At 37.1% G+C, this 25,557-nt stretch overlaps 1 protein-coding gene across 13 annotated transcripts in view; it reads left to right on the forward strand.

Moving 5' to 3' along the window:
• The window catches only part of WNK1 (WNK lysine deficient protein kinase 1), a 152,310-nt gene that overhangs the window by 111,624 nt on the left and 15,129 nt on the right, over positions 1-25,557 (forward strand). For 6 of the 13 annotated variants that reach the window (XM_046011965.1, XM_046011969.1, XM_046011968.1 and 3 more), the window contains 14 exons: positions 7,268-7,351; positions 11,232-11,381; positions 12,579-13,037; positions 13,790-14,062; positions 14,735-14,823; positions 14,926-15,088; positions 15,507-15,623; positions 15,936-16,109; positions 16,312-16,369; positions 16,497-16,619; positions 17,148-18,598; positions 19,742-19,825; positions 22,094-22,177; positions 22,820-22,880. In XM_046011965.1, the coding sequence (XP_045867921.1) occupies positions 7,268-7,351; positions 11,232-11,381; positions 12,579-13,037; positions 13,790-14,062; positions 14,735-14,823; positions 14,926-15,088; positions 15,507-15,623; positions 15,936-16,109; positions 16,312-16,369; positions 16,497-16,619; positions 17,148-18,598; positions 19,742-19,825; positions 22,094-22,177; positions 22,820-22,880 (3,370 nt within the window). Of the gene's footprint in view, positions 1-3,918; positions 5,149-7,267; positions 7,352-11,231; positions 11,382-12,578; positions 13,038-13,789; positions 14,063-14,734; positions 14,824-14,925; positions 15,089-15,506; positions 15,624-15,935; positions 16,110-16,311; positions 16,370-16,496; positions 16,620-17,147; positions 18,599-19,741; positions 19,826-22,093; positions 22,178-22,819; positions 22,881-25,557 lie in introns of all 13 variants that reach the window. The other 7 variants (XM_046011972.1, XM_046011973.1, XM_046011974.1 and 4 more) reach the window with 5 other exon arrangements.

Genomic DNA, 25,557 nt, shown 5'->3' on the forward strand with positions numbered 1-25,557 from the left:
GGTAATACCCCATTTCTTTTGTTGACACTCCATGAAGTCTTCAGAGGTAAATAAAGTACATCATCTGCCTCACGAAAGAATTGGAGAATAACTGGTCACTGTATAGCACTTATTTAGTGAGATCTTTAGGCAGATAGATTTTTTTTTCTCTTTCTCAGAAAGCTTTTAAATCTGAATGTATGGAATTTCTGCTCTGCATTAAATGAGAATCTTTCTCTCTTAAGAAAATAAAATTTCTGCTTGCTCTGTTCTTTTATCCTACAGCTTGAAATAAAAGATGTTTGTTCGTTTCAGAGTCCATTCATCAGTCCTGCATTGTCTAGGTCTCAAGATGAATGGCCACAGTAACACAAACTATTAATACACTGTTTTATCAGTCTACTTTTCTCACCTTTAAAATAATTAGGTAGGGTAGAAGAACTTATAAAGACTATATAGATGTATTTCTTTGTTCTGACGTATAATTTGTCAGCATTTCATGTCCGTATCTACTATTATTCTAATTGGTTTTCTGTGGATCATAATAACTAGATTTTTTAAAAACTATTTTTAATCTCTTGGCTTCCCTCATCACATGGTAATGAACATTAGGTGTTTCAGTTTTAGAAAAGGGAATAGAATGATCATTTATGAAGATTTTAAATACTTGAGCCACAAACATAACTGTATTTATTGATGCTCTAAAAGACTGTTAATGACAGCTTTGCCTTTTAATGACAATATTATGTGGAGGTAGCCTATGAAGAGTTATCAAATATTGAGAATTTTTTTAATCCTATGATTTCTTATTCCAGAAAGAATTTATTGTGGCTTACAATAATATATCAATGTGGAATTAAAAAAAAAAAATTAGAGTAAAAAAGAAACAAGGGTAGAGAAAAATAGAACCAGGAATGAACTAAGTATGATAAGTATAATGATACTTTCATACTTCCTACTGGTAGGTCACAAATTTGGCTCAGTGGAATTCTATGCAGCCAATTTTGGAAAAGAAAATATGATTAGTGATACAGTTCACAGTACCTAAAAGAAAGTGACGAGTTTGCTCAGGACAACCTTAACAATATTAGGCGTACTGCTTTGTAGCTATATTAAAATTTTATGTTAAGGCACCTCAGACTTTGTAAACTTAATTTGAATTTCTGATATGTCGGAAAATTGTTCAATTTACTCTTTAGAGATTTAAATATAAGATGTTTTTCCATTGACTACTTTAGTAAAACTACAGAATGTGTCTGTATCTATTGTGAATTACTTCTAGAAAGCTAAAGCTTTTCCTACCGGAAAATGACTTTCTACCCTTTACAGATAAAGATAGGAAGTGGAATAAATAAAATACTGAGCCAGCAACTTTTCTTAGGCTGATGCATTCTAAAATAGAAATGAAAAACCTTTTCTGAGGTTTCCAGAGTAGTTCTGGAAGACTGAACAAAGTAGTTCAGTCTTAAAATCTTCTACACCTTATAATGTGCATTAAACTAACAATTTGCTCTTGTTTAATTTTAATAAGTTTGCAGAAAACTGCAATCCACTGTTCATTGTTTTCCCTGTTATACTACCTTAGTCGGCCATTCTTATTCATACATTCATAATAATTGATGTTATTTCAGAATATTTAGGAAGAGAATTGATCATTATCATGGTTGTTGATAACCTGTATCTGACCAACAGTATAGAGAGAATAGTTGTGATCTGCCAGTTGTGCTTTGTGGAATTATACCTCTCCTCAAAAAACTTGGATTTGTGGGATTGAGGGAGGTTGGAACACTTCTTTATGTCAGCTATGCCCTATTTTCATTGTACATTTGGTTATTTTGTTTTCAAAGTACTGTGTTTTTCATGTGTGTGTTTGTTTTCTGTTTAGCCTCGTCGTGGCCGTAGCATGTCGGTTTGTGTTCCCCATCTTTCTGCTGTTCCCTCTCTGTCCCGCATCTCTCCCAGTGCTCCTTCCACCCCACCACCAGTGCTGTCTGCACCTCTTTCTCCTTCCCTCCTTCGGATTGCCCCTGAGGAAACTTTTGCCGAAAAGCTTTCTAAAGCATTGGAGAGTGTCCTGCCTATGCACTCTGCCTCTCAGCGCAAGCACCGACGCTCCAGCCTGCCTTCCCTCTTTGTCAGTACTGTATGTAACCATAAACTTCCTGACAAATGAAAATTTATTGCCAATGAATACATCCAGGCATCAAGAATTTTAATAAAAATTAAATAAATAAAAGGACTATACTTAGTAATATATTATGCTTTCAGAATAACTGTTCTTCCCATAGGAAACTTTTTTAAGGCTCTAAGGGGGTCAGTGGGGAAGCAAAGAGGTAATGAGAGAGAATGCGAATAATGCCCTGGGCACATGGGAATATGTACACAATAAAATTTAGCTTTTATTATATTCCCCAACTGACCTGTACAAATCTTGGCATTTTCATACATTAGTAAAGAATACATATTACTTCATTTTAAAATTTGTTGGCTTAATTAAAAGCAAATTTTCTCTTTATCAGAAATAACCCAAATACATTTTCTCTTCACTTTAGTCTAAGAGACATTAATGAAGCTGTATGAGTCCCTTTTTTCCCCATAGTGAAGAGTAATTAAAGAGTGAAAGTTGGTTTTTAATTTGTTAGCTGTTTAAAATGGTGTGTTGGCAAACTAAAAGGCCACATATTCCCTTGTGGAAATTTTTTTCTTAAAGAAGGTGGGATCTTGACCGTAATGAATACATTAGATATACATGTAGTACATAAGATTTTCTTTGGCCCCATTTATATCTGTAAAAGATCTGTCTTTTAAAGTTTTGTTAAACACTGTGGGACCTTGCCGCTGCTTTTCCAGGTAGAGAATATAGTTAATTTTTTGATTTGGCAATGCCAAAATCTTCAGATTTTTACTCAGGAGAATGATTAACTATATAGTATTTTATGACTTTGGGGCTTTCCTTGAATAAAGAGGAAAGTGTAACATTCTGGCTTAAAATAGAGGCCCTCTTTAGCTGTTGTGAAGAAGTAACAGTTAAGGTATTTTACTAATTTGATAGGGACCATTCCTACAGAAGAATGAAACTAATCTACTCTTTTTAAAAAGAGTCCATGAAAGTACACTGTTTGCATTTGGCAAGGTAGGATTTTAAATTTAGAGTCTTATGTGTAGAACTGCCTCTGTTTATAAAAAGTGCTGTTAAGTCCATGTTATTTATATTATCCTTTTCACTTGATTTGAACACCAAATTACTCAACCCTTAACTAGGATCGGAAAAGTGGACATGCAGTGATTTGGCATCTGTAACATTTTTCATGTAGTGAAATCAACTGCATCTAGTCTGGGATAGATGGGAAAAGTACATTACTGTCAGTAGTGTGTTTTTTGCTGTCCACCAAAAATACCTCTTTTGGTTTCTAGTTAGAAGGCGTATGATTAGTTGATAAGAAAATGACACTGGAGCCTCTAACACAGCACTGGATGATAAGAACACAGAGTACAGGAAAATTTTGTATTGCAGCTTAAATTTAAGTATCCTACCTTCTTAAAATATTGGGTTTATATTGTCTTACTGTCTTCCCTTACCTCTTACTATTTTAACTCTTTTTCCACTGATGTAATTTACATTACATGTTAAGAGTAAGAATATTTATTGATGGTAAAAACCATAAACACTTAGAAAGTTCTTCCATTTCCTTTGAGAGAGGATGTTGTGGAAAAGCAGCTCTTATCCGATGCAAGGAGTCCCACAGAATAACTTTATTGACCCTGGATGTATTTAATGGATTTTTACTATGCACATAATTTCCAAAAGCATTGTTATTTATTAATTATAAATTTGGTGTTACCATTTCATAGGGTTACACAGAGCTACCCAGTTTTGCATGTCTACTGTAATTTCACATATGAATGTATGAATTACTTGTCTTATTCATGTTGATACAGCCTCAGTCCATGGCGCATCCGTGTGGGGGGACCCCAACATACCCAGAATCACAGATATTTTTCCCAACTATTCATGAACGTCCAGTTTCTTTTTCACCACCTCCCACCTGTCCACCGAAGGTGGCCATTGCCCAGCGGCGTAAGAGCACCTCCTTCTTGGAAGCCCAAACTCGCCACTTCCAACCCCTGCTGAGGACTGTTGGCCAAAATCTTCTTCCACCTGGTGGCAGCCCAACTAACTGGACACCAGAGGCCGTAGTTATGTTGGGCACTACAGCCAGTAGAGTAACTGGAGAGCCATGTGAGATACAGGTCCATCCTATGTTTGAATCAACTCAAGTTCACGGTGACTATAGACCTGGACTAGTACTTCCAGAAGAAGCTCACTATTTTATTCCTCAGGAAGCAGTATATCTAGCTTACCAGGCCCAGGTGACAGAACAGTATGAGGGTATTCCATACAACTCACAAGTACTGTCAAGTCCTATGAAACAGATACCTGAACAGAAGCCAGTACAAGGGGGCCCTACCTCAAGTTCTGTCTTTGAATTTCCATCTGGACAGGCTTTCCTGGTAGGACACCTTCAGAATTTAAGATTAGATTCTGGATTGAGTCCAGGATCTCCCCTCTCTAGTATTTCTGCACCTATCAGTACAGATGCTACACGTTTGAAATTTCACCCTGTCTTTGTTCCTCATTCTGCACCCGCTGTATTAACTCATAACAATGAGAGCAGAAGCAATTGTGTATTTGAGTTTCATGTTCATACTCCAAGCTCCTCTTCAGGAGAAGGAGGAGGAGTTTTACCTCAGCGTGCTTACCGAACTCGACAGGTTGCAGTGGACTTGAATCAGGAAGAACCACCTCCTCAATCAGTTGGATTACATGGTCGCCTACAGCCCGTGACTGAAGAACAGCGTAATTACCATGCCCCAGAATTGACCGTTTCTGTGGTAGAGCCTATGGGACAGAACTGGCCAGTAGGAAGCCCAGAATATTCCAGTGATTCCTCACAAATTACTTCTTCAGACCCCAGTGATTTTCAGTCACCTCCCCCTACAGGGGGAGCAGCTGCACCTTTTGGCTCTGAAGTCTCATTACCCTTTATCCGTCTGCCTCAGACAGTGTTCCAAGAATCCCCACTTTTCTTCTGTTTCCCCCAAGGAACCACATCTCAGCAGGTTTTATCTGCCTCATTTTCTTCAGGAGGATCTGCACTCCATCCACAGGTTATAGGAAAACTTCCACAATTCTTTTTAAACTACCCTACATCATTACATTTAAGTTTTCTGTCCTTCCTTTCCATTTATAAGGATTATTTTTAATTTTATTAGTAGAGTTTCTCCTTTTGGGGGGTTTATAAACTACTTGTATATAAGAACAAACTATGAGAGAGAATCTGCCTCATTTACCTATAATATGCGCAAACCCTTGAGAAAGAGAACACAAAAAATAGAATTTCAGTCACTTGTTAAAATCTATTTGTACATAGAATGATTTCAACTTGTAGTGAAAATGTAAATGGCTGTAATGTAAAATTAACTCAGTATTGAATATTTATAAATGCTAATGTGAAGTATTTTTTTCTCCCTGGAGACAAACATGACTGGTTTTTTAAAAGAGAGGATAACCTTGTTTTCTGTAAAGCAAAAAAAAAAAATGTAAAATAGGGAAATTTCTTTTTAAGAGTTAAGAATAGACAAAATTTTCATTAGTGTGGAATAGACAAAATTTTCATTAGTTAAAAAACAGAAAGGAAACATCTTAAGAATTTAGGAACAAGTGAAAATAAATGCCTTTTAAAATGGCATCATTTGAACAAGTCACTGTATATTACATGTCCAAATAAAATGTTAATCCATAAAATTGAGTGATTATAATTTTTAGCAACAAAGTTACAATCTAATGTGGGTGGTGGGTTTTTGTTTTTACAAATTTCTGATATATGTTGCAAGCTAAGAAGCAGATATCTCGGGCCTTGATTCTTTCCTCAACAAGTTTATTTGTTATATATATGGGCGTATGTACTCTCCTGCACCTAAAGACAAAGGATATAATAGAATTCAACAAGTGGAATCAGTATTAACTATTTCATGTATTCCATATATTTTATCAAATGTATAAGTCCTATAAAATCTAGCAGACTTTCAATTATATATTCAAGGCATCATTTGGATCTTCTAGATTTTCCACTCTTACAAAATATTGTATGTTCTTGATACTTTCTTCCTGTGTTCTTCCCTCATAAGAGGCATAAACAACCCCAAAAGTGTACATAAAGTATCAGTTATTTAGAATAGTTCTAAGAAGCAAAAAGATTCAGAAACTTGAAAATTATGAGTGTACTCATATTAGTGCACCAGTTGTTAGCCTGTACTGTAAATCCTAATGCACTGCCAGCCATTCGTCTTTAAACATTCCAAAGCAAAACACCAGGTGGTTAATTTCCAAACTTACTGCAAGAAGAATGCATACTTGGTAGTGGTTAAGATGCAGTAGAATGTCAGATCCAAGTAAGCGTCAGAGAAACCCCTCTAAACTGAAATGGAACGCCAACGGTGGGCCTTTTCATTTCCTTAACTTACTTTATAAAATCCTGTGAATACAGGATTTCTCGCCTCATTTATCTTGACTTAGACTCCTTCTAGATCAGGGTTTCTCAGATTCATCACTATTAATGTTTTAAGTTGGATAATTCTTTGTTGTGGGTTGTTCTGTGCATTGTAGGTTATTTAGCAGGATCCTTGGCTTCTAATTGTTAGATTCCTGTAGCAGTCACCTCCCTCAGTTGTGACAACCAAATGATCCCTGGGAAGCCAAAATCACTTCTAGTTTTGACAGCCGTTACTCTAGGTTAGTGATGATAACAGGTTTTTTACATTTTTGGTAGAAGTCACCTCGGCACTACAAGAAGTAGCAAAAGGAACCAAATTAGCACTATCAAATCCCCTTTTGTCTTTAATTTTTCAGATATGGAATTTTTTCACATCAATAGTCATACTACTGTTTTCCTGATTATTATGTTTCAGTAAGAATTTTATTATGAATTTTAGTATTTTGTCAGGTAAAATAATAGCTGGAGCACAACAGTAGTAGGTTAGGTTTTAACCATCAGTGGTTTTTGTGTGGGATCAGAATATGTTCTGTGATACAATCCTTCCCTAACCTTTCTTATAAAAGATGCCCCAGCGGTCTCTCCCATACTAATGATTGATTAGCTTAATCAAGCTAATGTTTTATTTTGCTCAAGCAAACTCTCAGGAGTTTAAATATTTATTGCAAAAGCCTGACCTCTCTATATACTTAATTAGGGCTTCGCTAATTTGTTGTATTCACTTTTTCCTTCAGGCACAGGGGCAAAGCCAGGGTCAACCATCCTCAAGTAGCTTAACAGGAGTTCCATCTTCCCTACCCATACAACATTCTCAGCAGGTAAGAACAACTCATTGCTACATTTTATGGATTATCTGTAACCAAAACGCTGTTTAATATCTTTTCATGAATTACATTCCTGATGTAAATAAAGGCTTGCTATCTTTTTGAAAGAAAAATCAAGAGGCATAACATTTCTTATGTTCAGTAACATTTTAGAAAATCTGTTGTTTAGGGGCACCTGGGTGGCTCAGTGGTTTAAGCCGCTGCCTTCGGCTCAGGTCATGATCTCAGGGTCCTGGGATCGAATCCTACATCGGGCTCTCTGCTCGGTGGGGAGCCTGCTTCCCTCTCACTCTCTCTGCCTGCCTCTCTGCCTACTTGTGATCTCTCTCTGTCAAATAAATAAATAAAATCTTTAAAAAAAAAAAAATCTATTGTTTAATGTCTTTTTAAACTATCTGCTGAGTTAGACATAGCATTGAAATTCAAAAGAATCATTGTTAACTGATACATTATTCATCTGCCTTCTGAAATAGATGATTCTAAACAATTTAACAATCCAGAGAATATCAATTTTGTTTTTATATTGTGACTTATCCTTTTATGAGCATTTTACCATTTCATTGTATTTGACTCTAATAATGCTAAACTCCTATTTAATTATTTCTAATTTGTGGGATGGGGTATCAGATTTTATGCAAAGAGAAACTGAACAGCTATTTTAGGAGTTTCTTAAACATTTTTTGAACTTTTGATTTGGGGAATATAATTCCCCAGTGTTCAAGGAGCTCAAAAAATTAGTACAGTGCTAATGTATTCAACAGCAAAACTACTAATTCTAAAATTAAACATCTGTAGTTCATTATTAGTATTAGTTAATAGTAATTATCTGCATGGGAATAATGCTTTTTTGGCACTATTGAATATTTATTAGCTGTTAGCCACTACATGTATCATAAAAACCTCCTGATGGACTATTTCCTTGATAGTTCCCTACGAAGTGTTTTTTTCCAACCACCAAATCATAAATTGGTTTCTCTTTCTATTAATTTGTTAAACAAAGCTTTTCTTATTACAAAATAGTCCCCTTCTAGTCCAGCATGTGATCATACAATCATTTGATACTAGTTTAAGATTAGATGTTCCTTGTATAAAATTAGTTTGGTTGGGGCACCAGGGTGACTTGGTTGAGCATCTCCCTTCGGCCCAGGTCATGATCTCAGAGTCCTGGGATCAAGCCCCACATCAGGCTCCCTGCTCAGTGGAGAATCTGCTTCACCCTCTGCCTGCTGCTCCCCCTCCTCGTGCATTCTCTATCTCATTCTCGCTCTATCTCAAATAAATGAAATCTTTTTAAAAAGATTAGTTTGCTTATATGTACATTTATTTGGTGACCAACAGCCCTGTCATAGAATTTGCTTTGTCTTGCTCTTGCTCTTTCAGACAAGTAGCAGAATCTGTATATAATTAAATTCGAGTAGTCATATTTTTCCCAACCTTAACAAATTGTGGGTTTTTTGGGAAATATTTATTTATTTGAGAGAGAGACAGTGAGAGAGAGCATGAGAGGAGAGAAGATCAGAGGGAGAAGCGGACTCCCCGTGGAGCTGGAGCCTGATGTGGGACTCGATCCTGGGACTCCAGGATCATGACCTGAGCTGAAGGCAGTTGCTTAACCAACTGAGCCACCCAGGCGCCCAACAAATTGTATTTTAATTGTATTAGTAATCCCTAATAAGAATACAAACTAAGGGGCCTTTGGGTGGCTCAGTCAGTTAAGTGTCTAACTCTTTTCACAGCTTAGGTCTTGATCTCAGGGTCATGAGTTCAAGCCCTGCATTGAACCCCATGGTAGGCATCAAGCCAACTTGAAAAAAAAGAATTTACAAATTAAGTTACATAAAGGTGTTTGAGGATAGAAACACTATCATGGATACCACTGTCCTTGTTTATTTTTCTATGGACACACCCAACACTAAAAAGCTGAGCAAATTCAAGTGTGTACTCTGTTTTTTCCTTTTCCAAAGGAATGTCTTACGTATCTTATATGTGGGCATGTATGTGTATACTTATTAGCAAATTAAGATATTAGTTGATTGGTAAGAAAAATATGTGGGGGTAAAGGTGGGCAGTGTGGCAGTAAAGGAGGGCAATTCCATAGATAACAGGTTAAAAGAATTAGTTGACTCTTCTGGGGAAAAAAATGCAACTAAGTGTGGCTATTGCTGTAATACGAAATTTATGTGTCAGTGATGCTTTTTTAAGGTAGTTTTATTTTATGAATTATTTTAAATATAGGATGGTATTTAAGTTGAGTAGAATCATAAAACTGAGCCCTCAATTTACGTAAGTGTATGCCATCTAGAATACTTGACTTTTTCAAGATTACATAGCTAGTAAGTGGATAGAACTAAAAACTACAAGTCAGAATTCAGTATTTCTAAAATAGTAAGAGTTTTTTCTGTATTAAAGTTCTATAGGGACTTTTGATTCTGCAGAGGTGCTTAAGAAGCTACTGGGGTTTCATGTTTTTTTTTTAAAGGTTGTACTGTATGGGTGGAGGTTTTTTTTGTTTTTTTTTTTAAAGATTAATTTATTTATTTATTAAAGAGTGAGCACAAGCAGGCACAGGGAGAGGGAGAAGCAGACTCCCCACTGAACAGAGAGCCCAACTTGGAGCTCTCTTCTAGGATCCTGGGATCATGACCTGAGCTGAAGGTAGACGCTTAACCAACTGGGCCACCCAGGCACCCCAAGTGGAATTTATTTTTAGAGATGAGTTTCACTTTACCGACTATCAGTTTCTAGCCCCATCTTACAAAACCATATCTCTAGTTTTATTAGAGTGAGGAAAGAAATGTACTTAGCTAAAATTTACTTTCTTTCATGGGTTTCTGGAATGTAACCAATAAGAGATTGCTTTTTTTTTTTTTTTACGATTTTATTTATTTATTTGACAGACAGAGATTACAAGTAGTCAGAGAGGCAGGCGGAGAGAGAGGAGGAAGCAGGCTCCCTACTGAGCAGAGAGCCCAATGCAGGGCTTGATCCCAGGACCCTGGGATCATGACCTGAGCCGAAGGCAGAGGCTTTAACCCACTGAGCCACCCTGGTGCCCCGTTAACAACAATTTTAAATTACTTACAAGTATTAGAGAGTCTTGAAAGTCAGCTATGAAGTTCGGATTTTTGCTGGTCTAGAGAGAGCCATTAATTTATTACAAAATTTACAATTATGTGCCGTGCGTTAAGTTTAAGTGTATTATACCAGAATGTCTAGCACATGGTTGATTCCTAAATGTCACTTACTCCCTTTTCCCTACGTTGAATTAAGTGATCATGTCCTTTTTAAAGAAAGAGTTTATCTTCTTGGCAGTAAAATGAACAGTCTCTCAGGTGTTACAGCTAGTAAATGGTAAAGCTAAAATTCCACATTCAATGCTTTTCTCAATATTTTGTGGCTGTAATCAGAACCGTTCTTCAAATTAGTTACACAGTTGATAAAATACAGTAAGAGAAAGATTAAAATAGGAGATTGGATTTGTTTAATATAGGATCAAATTGTAAGAGGTGATACCAAGAAAGAGGGTGAAAAAAATGGGGAGCAGGAGTTGGAGGAGAGAGGATCTATTTGGATATGTTATCTAAAGATCTTTGTGAATGACTTACTATTGGAGTAAGAGGGATGATGGGTGAAGAACCAGTGGTGACTCAGATTTTGAAACATTGGTTAATTGCTCTTGGTTGTACCATCACAAAGAAAGAATAGCAGAGGAAAAAGAGAAATGTAAAAGGGAATTGTTGAATTTGGATTTATGCATGTCTTTATTACTAATATTGTCATTTACAGATGCAGAAGATCTTAGGCAAACATATTTCCTTAGAGCCAAGCTATTAATGAGTTGAAATAAAACTGAATAATTCTATTTTGTTTTCAGCAGCAGGGAGTACAGCAGACAGCCCCTCCTCAACAGACAGTGCAGTATTCACTTCCACAGACATCAGCCTCCAGTGAGGCCACTACTGCACAACCAGTCAGTCAGTCTCAAGCTGCACAGGTCTTGCCTCAAGTATCATCTGGAAAACAGGTAAACTCTCAATTCCTAAATAGACGCTTAAAAAGAATCTCCATATAACTTTCTCATGGATAGGTTTCCATCTTCTCTAATGGTGAAATACTTAAGTTGGTTATTTTCACCACAGAAATAAATTGACAGTTGTTCCTTTTGTGCACACATATTGGTTACTGTAAATAAGTACATACAGCATTCACAATCCAAAAATGTTTAACTTTTAGTTTTATTAGTCTAAAGCCCGTTTGACAGGTATTTGAATCCTGGTGGGTTAAATAACTGCTTTGGTAGCTGAACCTGGACATTTTGTAGAATTGTGTCAACTATACGTAATATTCTAGGTTTACAGCTATGCTGTATTTTTCATGTACATTTATGCATTATTTCCTCCTCCGTTGCCTACTGACAGTAAGTTATAAAAACTCCTTATATGGAATTGTGTTTGTTTTAAGTCATCTTTCTAATCACTTTGGAAGGCATATTTTACTGAATGACCTTTTTTTAACTTTAACACTTGGGGCTTGTCCTTGTATTTTGGCACAGTGTATTGTTTCTGTCATATTTCAGACAGATAACTGAAATTATAAAACGCACCATTATTTCATGTAACCATGTACTGAAGACTGACACACCATTAATTACAAACTGTGTCTCAGTTTCACAAATGTTAAAATGACCAGACCAGATGGTAGAAAGGAATGATTGCATCCTAGAATCAGTGAAATACGGTACTTACATACCTACTTTCTTAGGCCAATATTAGACTTCAGAATTGTAGAAGCAACATGAATTGGAATCTACTTCCAAGGAGAAGGAATTCATTTTAATTCCAGTAATACTATAATAGCAGTCATAGATTTAGTGACAACAAACATGACAAAGGATTAAGGTATGTGAAATACATCTAAATAAAGCTGTAAAAAAAACAGAAAAAGCTTTGCCTATGGAAGTGTCCTCTTTTTATTGTTAAATGATGAAGCATGAACAAAATTTTCTACAACAGAAGATCTGAAACAGCCAGTCTGTCAGCCTCTTTGTCTCCTATTATCCTTTCCCTATTCTTGTGTTTCACATTAACTTACACTAATGTATGCAGGGGTTTGGGGGTTTTTTCCTTCTTTTTGGCTAATTCATAAATCTTGCTTTTGGCAGCTTTGCTTTTTTTTTTTTTTTTTAAAGTCTGTCTGTTTTGTTTTTTCTTTACCTTCCCAGCTTCCAGTTTCCCAGCCAGTACCAACTATCCAAGGCGAACCTCAGATCCCAGTTGCGACACAACCCTCAGTTGTTCCAGTCCACTCTGGTGCTCATTTCCTCCCTTTGGGACAGCCACTCTCTACTTCCTTACTCCCTCAGTATCCTGTCTCTCAAATTCCCATATCAACTCCTCTTGTGTCTGCGGCTCAGACAGGTCTCTCATCCCTTCCCGTTACAATGGCAGCTGGCGTTAATCAGCCTCTGCTCACCTTGGCTTCATCTGCTACAGCAGCCGGGATCCCAGGGGGACCAACTATGGTTCCTAGTCAGCTTCCAACCCTTCTGCAGCCTGTGACTCAGCTGCCAAGTCAGGTTCACCCACAACTTCTGCAACCAGCAGTTCAGTCCATGGGAATACCAGCTAACCTTGGACAAGCTGCTGAGGTTCCACTTCCCTCTGGAGATGTTCTGTACCAGGTATTGTGTTGGATAGCCAAAAGGAGGGCACCAGAGGGTTTGGTTCTACTAGTAAACCATCAAGGACTTGAAAATCTAATAGCTGAATATCAGAATAACTAGCAATAACAAAGTGTAGCTGATCTCAACTAGAGGAGCTAATATAGTAAAATTCAGAGAAAAGATAGGGTAATGAGACCTGATAATTCATTTCCATTTTTCTCAAGACACTTCTTAGGAGAAAGATGGTTCTGTTCTATTTGATGTAAGCTGACTGAATGCTAGATATCAGGTTACTTTTTTTTTTTTAGATAGGCTAGAGTAGCCAACATGGTTGGTACCAATAAAAATCTTCAGATTATCCTGTCATGATACGACTAGAATGATTGATACCTTGAAGAGTTTTTTGCATTCTCCCACTTAAGATTAGCTAGAAAGTTGATATTTTTCTAAAAGGAATTATGTTTATTCCTCCTGTTTAATCTCCAGGAGGAGAAAACCCAGCAATTTATAGTTGTAGAGTCTTGTCCCCTAAATTGAAACCAGTCTACCATTTCAAGAATCATCTTTAAGTCTTCCTTAAATTATTAGAAAGAGAGTGGGCTACTACTATTCTTCTTTGCTATGTGCTTTCTTTTTTTTGTTGGGGTTTTTTTGTTTTGTTTTGTTTTTTGGTGTTTTGTTTGTTTGTTGGGTTTTTTATGCATGTCTTAGTGTTTTGCTAATTTGATGACCCAACCTGCACTAACTCACCTTCCTCATTTCTGTCACAGGGTTTTCCACCTCGACTGCCACCACAATACCCAGGAGATTCAAATATTGCTCCCTCTTCCAGCGTGGCTTCTATTTGCATCCCTTCTACAGTCCTATCCCCTCCCATGCCTACAGAAGCACTGGCTACACCAGCTTACTTTCCTACAGTGGTGCAGCCTTTTGTGGAATCAAACCTTTTGGTTCCTGTGGGCAGTATAGGAGGACAGGTTCAAGTGTCCCAGCCAGCAGTGAGTTTAGCCCCCACTACATCCTCCCAGCAAGCAGCTCTGGAGGTAAATGGAATTACTGCATGTTTATATATAAAACATATAAACACATGGGATAAAAATGACAAACAGGTGCCCCTGTTTTAGAACTCATTTGGAGACTATTTTCAAACTAACTTCTAAATGACTTTTTCTTCCAGCAGAATGAAATGCCAATGTGGGGGCCTTGTTGCCACTGGCTGTTCTGTTGGGAAGTGAGTGTGCCTTGGAGAAGATTAACCCTATTAGCACTTCACTTCTCTAGCTAGTACTTTAGCCATTATTCTTATCCTTTCACAAATTCTTGCCATTGGCAGTCATAAAAGGATCTTATCCTGCTGTGCTCCCAGTAATCATTTTTGCCCTGCTAGGAGAGAGATCTGAATCATCTTTGCACTTTGCTCTGCCTGCCCTGTTGCACACCTCTAGGAAGATGCTGGCTGCATGCAAGTTACTTTCTCACTACCTAGCAGCTGTGTCGGCGGATGTCCCACCATGCAGTCTGCACTACAGACTGAGCTCTAGAAACCTCCTTTGGAATTTTAAGACCACTGTCTCTAGATGCTGAATACTGAGAATTACTAGTAAATTTAGTGCTTCTAGGACTTAGATGGGGGGGGGGGAAAGAGTAGCTTATTGGAGATGATGAATAATAAAATGTATTACTGCCAAGATACGTATTATTCTTTCTATTTGCAGAGTACTCAGGGAGTCTCTCAAGTTGCTCCTCCAGAGCCAGTGCCAGTGGCACAGGCACAGCCTGCCACTTTGGTCTCTTCTATAGATAGGTATGTAAAAGGAAATTTTCCTTCTTTGACTGGTAGGTAGGACCATCTAAAACTTCAAAATATTAAACCTTTAAGCACTGAACTTTTTTTCTTTTTTCAAAGTGCACATTCAGATGTTGCTTCGGGAATGAGTGATGGCAATGAGAATGTCCCATCATCCAGTGGAAGGCATGAAGGGAGAACTACAAAACGGCATTATCGAAAATCTGTAAGAAGTCGCTCTCGTCATGAAAAGACTTCACGTCCAAAATTAAGAATTTTGAATGTAAGTATTACCAATTTATGGATTTTATACATTCACTTAACATCATTTCAATATTTCTATGGCTCAGGTGTATTGATGAAAGATTGGAATTTTCTAATCACCCAGTAACATTGTTAAATTCCATATTTTTATAGTAAGGCATTATTTACTTTTTAGAAAAAGAGTTTTAATTTGTAGAATAGAGACTTTACATTCCTTTCAGACCCTTCAGTGGAAGATGAGGAAGTAGCACAAGGGCTGATGTTTTCTTAATATTTTCTTGCTGCCAGTTTAAGAGGTAAAGTACCAACAAGTCTTCAAGGAATAGTGGTAACATCAGGCTTTAGTTCAAGTGATAATCCACATTCCTTTCTCAAATTCAGTAGCAGCATTGAATATGGCTTCTGCACTACTAAGTACCTTTTCTTTTTTTTTTTAGGTTTCAAATAAAGGAGACCGGGTAGTAGAATGTCAGTTAGAGACTCATAATCGGAAAATGGTTACATTCAAATTCGACTTAGATGGTGACAATCCTGAGGAGATAGCAACAATTATGGTATGTCTGCATTTGGAGCTCCAGATTTTGCTTTAGTACTTTTTCATGTCCACTGCCCTAAGAAAATGTGCGGTATTTTATAATCTATTTTGACAGTTATATATTTATTTCAACATGAATATAATTAGTACACCAAACATGTGATTTAGAGATATTTTTGTCTAGGACATTTCTAACTCTAGGTGTTGAAGAACTAACTTACGTAGCAAATAGTGATACAGGTGGAATGTGGGTAGGACAAAAGGCAACTGGAATGACCTAAAACATGTGTAACACTCTAGTAATCAGACTGACATCACATTTCTTCTGCAGGTGAACAATGACTTTATTCTAGCAATGGAGAGAGAGTCGTTTGTGGATCAAGTACGAGAAATTATTGAAAAAGCTGATGAAATGCTCAGTGAGGATGTCAGTGTGGAACCAGAGGGTGACCAGGGATTGGAGAGTCTGCAGGGAAAGGATGACTATGGCTTTGCAGGTTCTCAAGTAGGTCACCATTCCTATAAAGAAGTTTATTTAAAATAATGCTGTGGTGTTAAATCTGCCACGCACAGTGTTCAGTGATACCACATTACATCTGTGATTAAGATTATCAAACATTTTTGTTCTCTCTGCATGTGGCCATTGGCTTTGCCCAATCTCTAAGATTGTGTTTGAGAATGAATTTGATCACTTTTGTTTGTTGTAGAAGTTGGAAGGAGAGTTCAAACAACCAATTCCTGCATCTTCCATGCCACAGCAAATAGGTGAATTTCTTTTCTTTCCATGTTTGCTCTTACCTTTGACCTAAGTAGTTGTATACTAATAATGAAGCTTCATGTTGGTGACAATATATAAATAATGCAATTAAGCGGTTTGTTTCTTTTTAACCAGGCGTTCCTACCAGTTCTTTAACGCAAGTTGTTCATTCTGCCGGAAGACGGTTTATAGTGAGTCCTGTGCCAGAAAGTCGATTACGAGAGTCAAAAGTTTTCACTAGTGAAATATCAGATACAGGTAAGGAATTGCTTCTACCACAACCTCTATTAATTCTACAACATCTCTGCTATATTGGAAGGTTGGTTATCAAGCCGTAGTTTAAATGATGACATAGACAATAAAGAAGAGTACGAAGTTGAGATTATAAACAACAGATATGGGGAAGGAAATAGAGGATTGAAAGACAAGAGCCGGAGAGGAGAACTGCACTAGATGTAGCCTGTGTCATAGATACTATGTCCATATAGCAGTATGTGTTCATTCCTCCATTTAGGATTATTATAGATGCTCTGTGGTGACTTCTTTTCCCTTTTTCCTCCTTACCAAATTTTTTTGCCCCTAGAAATAGATACTCACACAAGCCAATAACTTATTTTGACCAAACTGCTCTTTTACTTTGCTGTTTTAGAGCCTGTCATTTCCTTAGAAGTTTTAAACCTTGTTGGTATGTGGCAATGTTGATAATCCAAAAACAGATTATTAGGACAATTTTGAGTCCACCTTTTTGAAATGAACTAGTTCTGAATTTTGTGTTTTCCTTTGCAGTTGCTGCCTCTACTTCTCACAGCGCTGGAATGAACTTGTCTCACTCTGCTTCATCTCTTAGCCTGCAGCAGGCCTTTTCTGAACTTAAACATGCCCAGATGACAGAAGGGCCCAACACGGCACCTCCCAACTTCAGTCATACAGGACCAACATTTCCAGTAGTCCCTCCTTCCATGAGTAGCATTGCTGGAGTCCCAGCCACAGCAGCAGCCACACCTTCGGTATCAGTCCCTGCAACTAGCAGCCCTCTTACGGACATTTCCACATCCAGGATTCCATCTGAGAGTCCAGTGCCCACTGAAACAGGGATTGGTGGAGTTGCCACCTGCACAGGCGTGATACCTTCGAGTGGTCCCTCTGTACCACCTGTATCTGAATCACCAGTATTTTCCACTGTGGTTTCGAGCATCACAGTACCTACAGTTGTCTCGATATCAGCAACATCTCAGCCAGTTCAGGCTCCCACATCTGGGAGCACTGTTTCTAGTGTAGGCACTTTGCCTTCTACACCAGTTTCAACAACTTCAGCCTCTGCAGTGGGCAGTGCTGCTGCCCCAGGTGCTAAGCCTCCACCTGTACTATCTCAGCAAGTGGCGAGCAGTGCTACTGGGGCAGCCACATTAACATCTGTTCCTGCCACCATGCCATTTCCCAGCATAGCTCCGCAGCCGTCTCTTCAGCTTAGCAGTAGCACCTCTGCTCCAACTCTAGCTGAAACAGTGGTGGTTAGTGCACACTCACGAGATAAAACATCTCATAGCAGTACAACTGGATTGGCTTTGTCCCTCTCTGCATCATCATCTTCCACCCCTGGAGCAGGATTATCTAGTTCTGTCTCTCAGACTGGTGGGGTGCATCCTTTGGTCACCCCATCAGCTATAGCTTCTACTCCTGCCCTTCCTCAAGCAGCAGGACCTACTTCTACACCTTTATTACCCCAAGTACCCAGTATCCCACCCTTGGTACAACCTGTTGCCAGTGTGCCTGCTGTGCAGCAGACACTAATTCATAGTCAGCCTCAACCAGCTTTACTTCCCAACCAGCCCCACACTCACTGTCCTGAAATAGATGCTGACTCACAGCCCAAAGCACCTGGAATTGATGACATAAAGACTCTAGAGGAAAAGCTGCGGTCTCTCTTTAGTGAACACAGCTCATCTGGAGCCCAACATGCATCTGTCTCAGTAGAGACTTCACTGGTAGTAGAGACAACTGTCACACCAGGCATCCCAACCACTGCTGTTGCACCAAGCAAGCTCATGACTTCCACTACAAGTGCATGTTTACCACCAACCAGTTTGCCATTAGGCACAACTGGTTTGTCAGTTCTGCCAGTGGTCACACCTGGGCAAGTTTCTACCCCAGTCAGCTATGTGTCAGCCCCAGTCAGCACTACACCGGGAGTGAAAGCTGGAACTGTTCCATTGAAGCCACCTTTAACTAAAACTCCAGTAAGATTCTTGTTTTGAAATAATTTGATAAATATGATCATTCTTCCCCCCCACGCCCATAAGTATGTTTTTTCAACTCAGCCTTGCAAATGAGAAATGCAGTTATAAAGATAGCCTGATCTATATTAGACATTTGGTATTTATTAAATAAGTTGAAAATGATTTTAGGATATATATACATTGAACACAGGATACTTTTTTCTTTTGAAATATGGCAGGATTTGGGAGTTAGTTATACTGCCTGATTTTCTAAGGATGTAGAGTAGGTAAAATATAGACATTTCTTCCTGATTGGTACCAACTAAAGAAATCTGTGTCCCAAAAGGAAGCTAAATGTTTCTGCTACCAATTATACATAGTAATAGAAGTTCACAGCCTTTTTTTCAGTGAGAATGAAGCAAATTTTCTGCTTTGCTTAGATTCCACAGATGTACAATTTGGGATTTATAAAAAATTGAAAGTTGGCGATGAAATTTCATATAGAGGAAAAAAATCTAAGGAATAAAATAACTAAAATGTGTTTTCTAATTTTGCTGTGGTAGATTTCCTCTCATTCTGCCGTCTTTAGTCTCCCTGATCTTCTCCAAATAACAAGGCTGTGTTTTTTTCTACTATGTTCTGTGCTACACTCATCTTTCTGCTTTGCCATTGATTGTAAAATTCTTTTTATAGTAGGGTAATAATAGAGGCTTTGTACAAACTGTTCAATAGTATTAGAATTTTGATGACTTTTATTATCAGAGTCGACCTCTGGTTGTTTCTGAACTGTATTGTTTTCTCAGAAAAGTGTTTGTTTTAAGAAAAGCCTGATGAGACTATACCAAAACAATGGCTCAAGAATATCTGAACTGTACCACTCATGTCCTTAAAGCCTCTGATTCTATTTCCCCTAGGGAATAACCTTTTACTAAATTTTACTATTCATTTTTCTGGTATACGGTAGTAACCCCTGTAACAGTATCATGGTTATATTGTCCTTTATCTAAGATAGGTACCAGAATATAAGCCAGGTGACAAGCATGTCTTAACTATAGATATATTTTACTCTTACATTTCTACATTGAGATTAATTGATTTGCTCTCCAGTATGCAGTCTTTACTCTTAGTATCTCATGGACTTGAATTTCCCTTCATTGTTTATAGGTGCTGCCAGGGGGTACTGAACTTCCAGCTGGTACTCCACCCAGTGAACAGCTGCCACCTTTTCCAGGACCTTCACTGACTCAGGTGCCCTGCCCCAAGACTTGACAGATTTCTTTTTGTATCCCTTGCTTTCACAAAGCTTAGTTAAATTCTCCACTGCCTGATCTTGGCTTCTGGCTCCTCTTTGGTTTTGACTTAGGAACAACTTGGTTTTAAAGCAGTGTAGCTGGGGTGCCTAGGTGGCTCAGTTGTTGGGTGTCTGTCTTCAGCTCAGGTCATAATCCCAGGGTCCTGGGATCAAGCCCCACATCAGGCTCCCTGCTCGGCGGGAAGCCTGCTTCTTCCTCTCCCACTCCCCCGTTTGTGTTCCCTCTCTTGCTGTGTCTGTCTCTAAAATAAATAAAAAAATCTTTAAAAAGAAAAAAAAAAAAAAACAGTGTAGCTAATTATCCAGGCCCTATTTAAACTAAGAAGCTTCGTAGTTCTTTTGTTTATAATACTGCTTCAAGTCATCTAGAAAACATTTGATAGTAATACTTTTTCCTATTTTATGAAGGAAGAAAATGGTAAGGTTTACATTTTACCAGACTGATATAGCTCCTGTCATTCACAATTTTGTGGAATGAAATTGTATCTAAGGACTGAGATTAGGTTCTAGACTATGGTGGAAGTAAAAACTTACAAGTAATCAAAATTAACTTCGAAATTTCCTTAAGAAAAGATACCACACTGATAACCAATCATGCCCCTTCTCTGTGAGTTCAACTAGTTTTTTTTCTTGAATGTTTGACATTTCTTTCATTGACGACCTAACAAAGTAATTGGTTTATGTGTAGGTGGATGTAAGTGTCCTACTTAATTAAAAAATATATATATATATGTGTATTATATCTTTCAGTACAAAACCCACACAGCTCAGTTAACATGAGATTACTCATACAAGAACTGAGACCAGTGACATGAATGTCCATTTCCTATCTCACACTCAGTTCTGATCATTGGGTAGAACTGTGTGCAGTATTTATCATTTCCCTTTCCTACCCTACTCCACCACCCCACATTTAGTTGAATTCCCATAAGAAAAGTACTTACTATGAATTCATTATAACCCTGAAAATGCTTCTGCCCTGAGACAAAGTAGTAAACATTGAAACTAAAGCAGTGATTTATTTTAAAATTGTATCTAAGGAAAACATGATAAATTTCTAATTTGAGAAGGCTGAATTTATCCCTACTTATATAATCCTAGATGTACTATAGAACATAATTTAGAGAACTTGCTAGAATAAAGTGATAACTGCAAAGAGAACTCAATCCATCAGCCACTAAATTTTGGGAAAAAATACATTGTGCAATTCTGTAAATTAGGGGTTTTACACTTATTTTCTCTTTAAAAACATGTATTCAGACTCCTAAAAGGGCTCAAATAAGATAAGAAAGGCAAATAAGATTGGGGAGTGGAATGAAGGTAAGTAGATATAGAAGGAGAAAGATAAATGAAGGCTGCAGAATAGGTTGATAGAAGCCAAGACATGTGGGATTATAGTCTGTGTCAAAGGTAAAAAGTTAATGGCCTTGGGGTAGATGGTAGTAAGACCCAGTTAAAAGGATGGACTGTCTAAACTTCTGGTTCCTTCTTGCTGCCATCTGTAGCATATAAGAAGTATAGATTATTAGGACTTAAAAGAATAATATCTCTTGATAGTAACAGGGTATATTAATGCTATTTATAAGGACCAGTTCTCAGAAAAATGTACCAAACTGAAAGGAAAATAGGGAGTGTGATACAATTAATCTACTGATAGATCTTGATACATTTATCAGAATTTTTTTTAAAGATTTGATTTATTTGAGAGAGAGGCAGAGAAAGTGACAGAAATAGCAAGAGAGAATAGGAGCAGGGATGAGAGGGAGAAGCAGACTCCTCATTGAGCAGGGAACTGACATGGAGCCCAATCCCTTGACCCTGGGATTGTGACCTGAGCCAAAGGCGGATGCCTAACTGACTGAGCCACCCAGCTGCCCCTATCAGAATGTTTTTAAAGAGAGGACAGAATTTTTAAAGAGAGGACAATTAGAAACTTTTCTGTAACTTTAAGTAACATCAAACATAGAAGGTAAGACCTCAAAACTATAAAAGGTAAATATAACTGAATTTCTCTAAGGCTTGGGAAATTGACATAAGTCATTCAAGCAATATGTTATTTAGTATATTGTTTCATTTTCATTGAATAGACAGATAATATGTTGTGTCAATCTAAAGCATCAAACAGTATTTCTATATAGATTGGCTATATATAATGGCTCTGACTATGCTGAAGACCTCTGTTTATTGTGCTTATTTTTGTTAAGTCCCAGCAACCTCTGGAAGATCTTGATGCTCAGCTGAGGAGAACACTTAGTCCAGAGACTATTGCAGTGACATCCACAGTTGGTGTAAGTTTTGAAAATTTTGACATCTTTCCATAATCACAATATATCATATTCCCAGAGCATACTGTAACCTATTAATACCAGAGTTAGAACTATTAATTCAGAGTCTTTGCTTGTTCCAGCAAACAGAAATGAGGCAGTTGGATGTAAGATTAACAACTAACCCAGTGGCGTGACTTTGGAAAAGATTTCATTTATTTGAAAGATACTTTTCTTGTCTTACCTCTGGTTAGAATTATATCATAGATCAGTCCTATGGATTTTGCTTTTATGCTTTGGAGGAAGCTGTACTCTTTAAGTTAAAAATTTTAACTTCTTCATTTTAAGCTTGTGACACAATGTTCTGATTAAAACTATTTTTCTATGAATATCGAAGTTATACTCTTAAGTATCCCATGAGAAAAATGAAGAAAACAATTTAGAAAACAACTCAGAATTTCTTCCTTTTAAAAAATCTTTTTTTTTTATATCAGACTTCTTTTTAGGCTAGAAAAAAAATAGAAAGCTCCCTTGGACATAAGTGTTTCTTCACATATACTATATTTCTTTTGCCCTTTATAAAGACCAGAGGAAAGACAGCATGGCAGAAGTTTAAAGAGTGACTGAAGCTAAAGATTTTGTGGTATCTGTGTGTATGTTTTGCAGCCTGTGTCTGTGGTGGCTCCAACAGCAGTTACGGAAGCAGGAGCACAGCCTCAGAAAGATGGTGAGGAGCATCCTTCTTCCTCTTATGTTACTAATTCCAGTCCTCTCTATAATCAAGTATAGATAGGGATTACTATTTCAAGACTTTCTTAAGAATGTAGGTATATTTGAGACAGTTTTTATTTCTTTTTTTTTTTTTTTAAATTTTATTTATTTATTTGACAGAGAAATCACAAGAGAGGCAGGCAGAGAGAGAGGAAGGGAAGCAGGCTCCCTGCTAAGCAGAGAGCCCGATGTGGGACTCGATCCCAGGACCCTGAGACCATGACCTGAGCCGAAGGCAGCGGCCCAACCCACTGAGCCACCCAGGCGCCCTGAGACAATTTTTAAAATCACTTCTGTTTATTTCATAACTGAGAAGCATCAATACTAATATTTAGAACATGTCATATTAGCAAATTAATGAATCTTTTGTATTGTTTTTGTTTGTTTTCAGGGGGGGCATGCAAAGGGTAATGATAGTTTCTTGGAATAAGACCATTTGTTATTAGCTGAGCCAGATCCTTGCTAAGAGAGAGAAGAAAATTAAGGCATATTTCCAAAAGTTAATTTACCGTAACCTCTTGGCTTTTGTGACACTGGATAGAGATAATCTTAAATAACATGGATGGTAGAAATACAAATGTAAGATTTTAATCAGCTTAAGCATTTTTACCTATTTCTGGAGTCTTTAAAATTGGCATGTTCATATATATAGTCTCTTTGGAAAGTCATATTTCCAACTAAATTTTGTAAAAATAACCCATACCAACAATTTAAAATTTTCATGAGCATGCGCTAGGTCATAAGTTCATAACATCTAGTTCTTTTCTAAAGCTTTGTTGTGAATCTCTTCTAATGACATCACCAGTTCCCCAGAAACTAGGAAATTTAAAGCTTTTATTTTCTGTCGCCTTTTCCCTTAGAACCATTTATTTTCAGAAGTGGAAATAATTCAGTGTGAGCTGTACTTAATGTGATTTTGTAGGGCACTTGCTTAATATTTTTCCTTTTTATATGGTTTATCCATTTTCTCACTACCACCTACATAGATATATTTCCCTGTATAACTATTAATAAGATTTATTTGGAATGCTCAGCTTTCTTTCATCCTTAAATTCTAAATTTCACTTCAAACCTCTCTAAATTATTTTCAGTACAATTGTATTCTGAATTAGCTTTCTCATTTTAAAAGAAGTGACTTGAAAATCAGTGGAACAGACCAGGAAAGTCTAGAAAGGGACAAACTGTAAGAGAATGTAGAATATGAAAAAGGTGGGCTTTCATTTCAGTGAGAAAGTGCTGGAATAGACAACTGGACAGCCATCTGGGAAAATAAATACATACATACATACATACATAAATCACCAGCCTCAACCAAAATAAATTCCAAATGGATCAAAGATGGAAATGGTATTATAAAATAGTACTGTAACAAAACATAAAAGGAATGTTTTTCTTCTCTTTTTCCTTTTTTTAAACTATTTAGAGTAGGGTCAACAAACTTTCTGTAAAAGGCCAAGAAGTATGTATTTCAGGCTTTGCTGGCTGTATAGTCTCTGTTGCAGTTACTCGAATTTCCTATTATACCCCAAAAGCAGCATAGATGATACATGAATAAATGAGTTTTGCTCTCTCATCTGACAAGATTGATCTACAGAAACAAGCTATGGGCTTAATTTGGTCCTTGATAATAATTTGCCGATCCCTGATAGAGAGGAAAGTGTTGTTATTACTACATTTAATACTCAGCCCAGAAGCAATAATAGATTCAAAATTTTCTGCATTGGAAAAAGTGCCATGAGGTCCAAATAATGAAAAACAGGGTTGGGGGGTGTATTTGTATCACAAAAAAGACTAGTAAGTGATAGCATTTCTTACCTCTCACTGGTAAATTCAGAAGTTTAATAGCTACCAGTGACTTAATACAACCTCTTTGGAGATCAATTTAGTAATGTCTATTGAAGTTTTAAATGGGTATAATTCAGCATGTCCATTTTTAGGTATTTATTCCACAGATCTATAAGAAAATATTTGGTAGAGCACTTTTATAAGAGCAGGTTCTGAAAACCTTAACTGTCCATCAGCAGAAGTCTGCTTAAAATACAGTACATTTGCATACATACAGTAGGTAGACAGACCTAAAACACTATGCAGCCATGAAAAAGAATGAGACCGATATGGAATGTTTTCTAAGATCTATTGTTGAAATATCAAAATCAGTGTTGTATAAAATACAACTTATTAGTTGTATAAAATAAAGAAAATGCTGTTATATTATCTCCAGGAAAAAACAGAACCTCAAACAAATGACTTTAAAGTTCAAAACTACTTATCAGTAATTCTGACACCTGTACTTTTTTGTTCTAGGATTTTTCCTAAGTATTGCCTAAACCAGTTTGTCATAGTGATTTTCATTTAAAAATGGGTCTTTAATATCCTAGGTAAAATCTCATGCTTTCTCTTCATTTACTTGTATCTATCTTTGAGTTAAAGAATGAGTAATTGAATTCTTAACTGTCTGTTAACCATAGTTCACCATAGTTAACCATAGATACTATAGTATCTCTTATGTTGTCCTTGCCTCAAACAATTTTCCTCACCTGATACATAGTTTTATTTTGCTGTATTTCTGGCCTGAGGGAAAGGAAACTAGCTAAAATGAGATACTAATTTAAGTTCTTTTTCTCCTCCATGTA

Source organism: Meles meles, chromosome 7 (genome assembly GCF_922984935.1).
Source record: "Meles meles chromosome 7, mMelMel3.1 paternal haplotype, whole genome shotgun sequence".
NCBI classification, from domain to species: Eukaryota; Metazoa; Chordata; class Mammalia; order Carnivora; family Mustelidae; genus Meles; species Meles meles.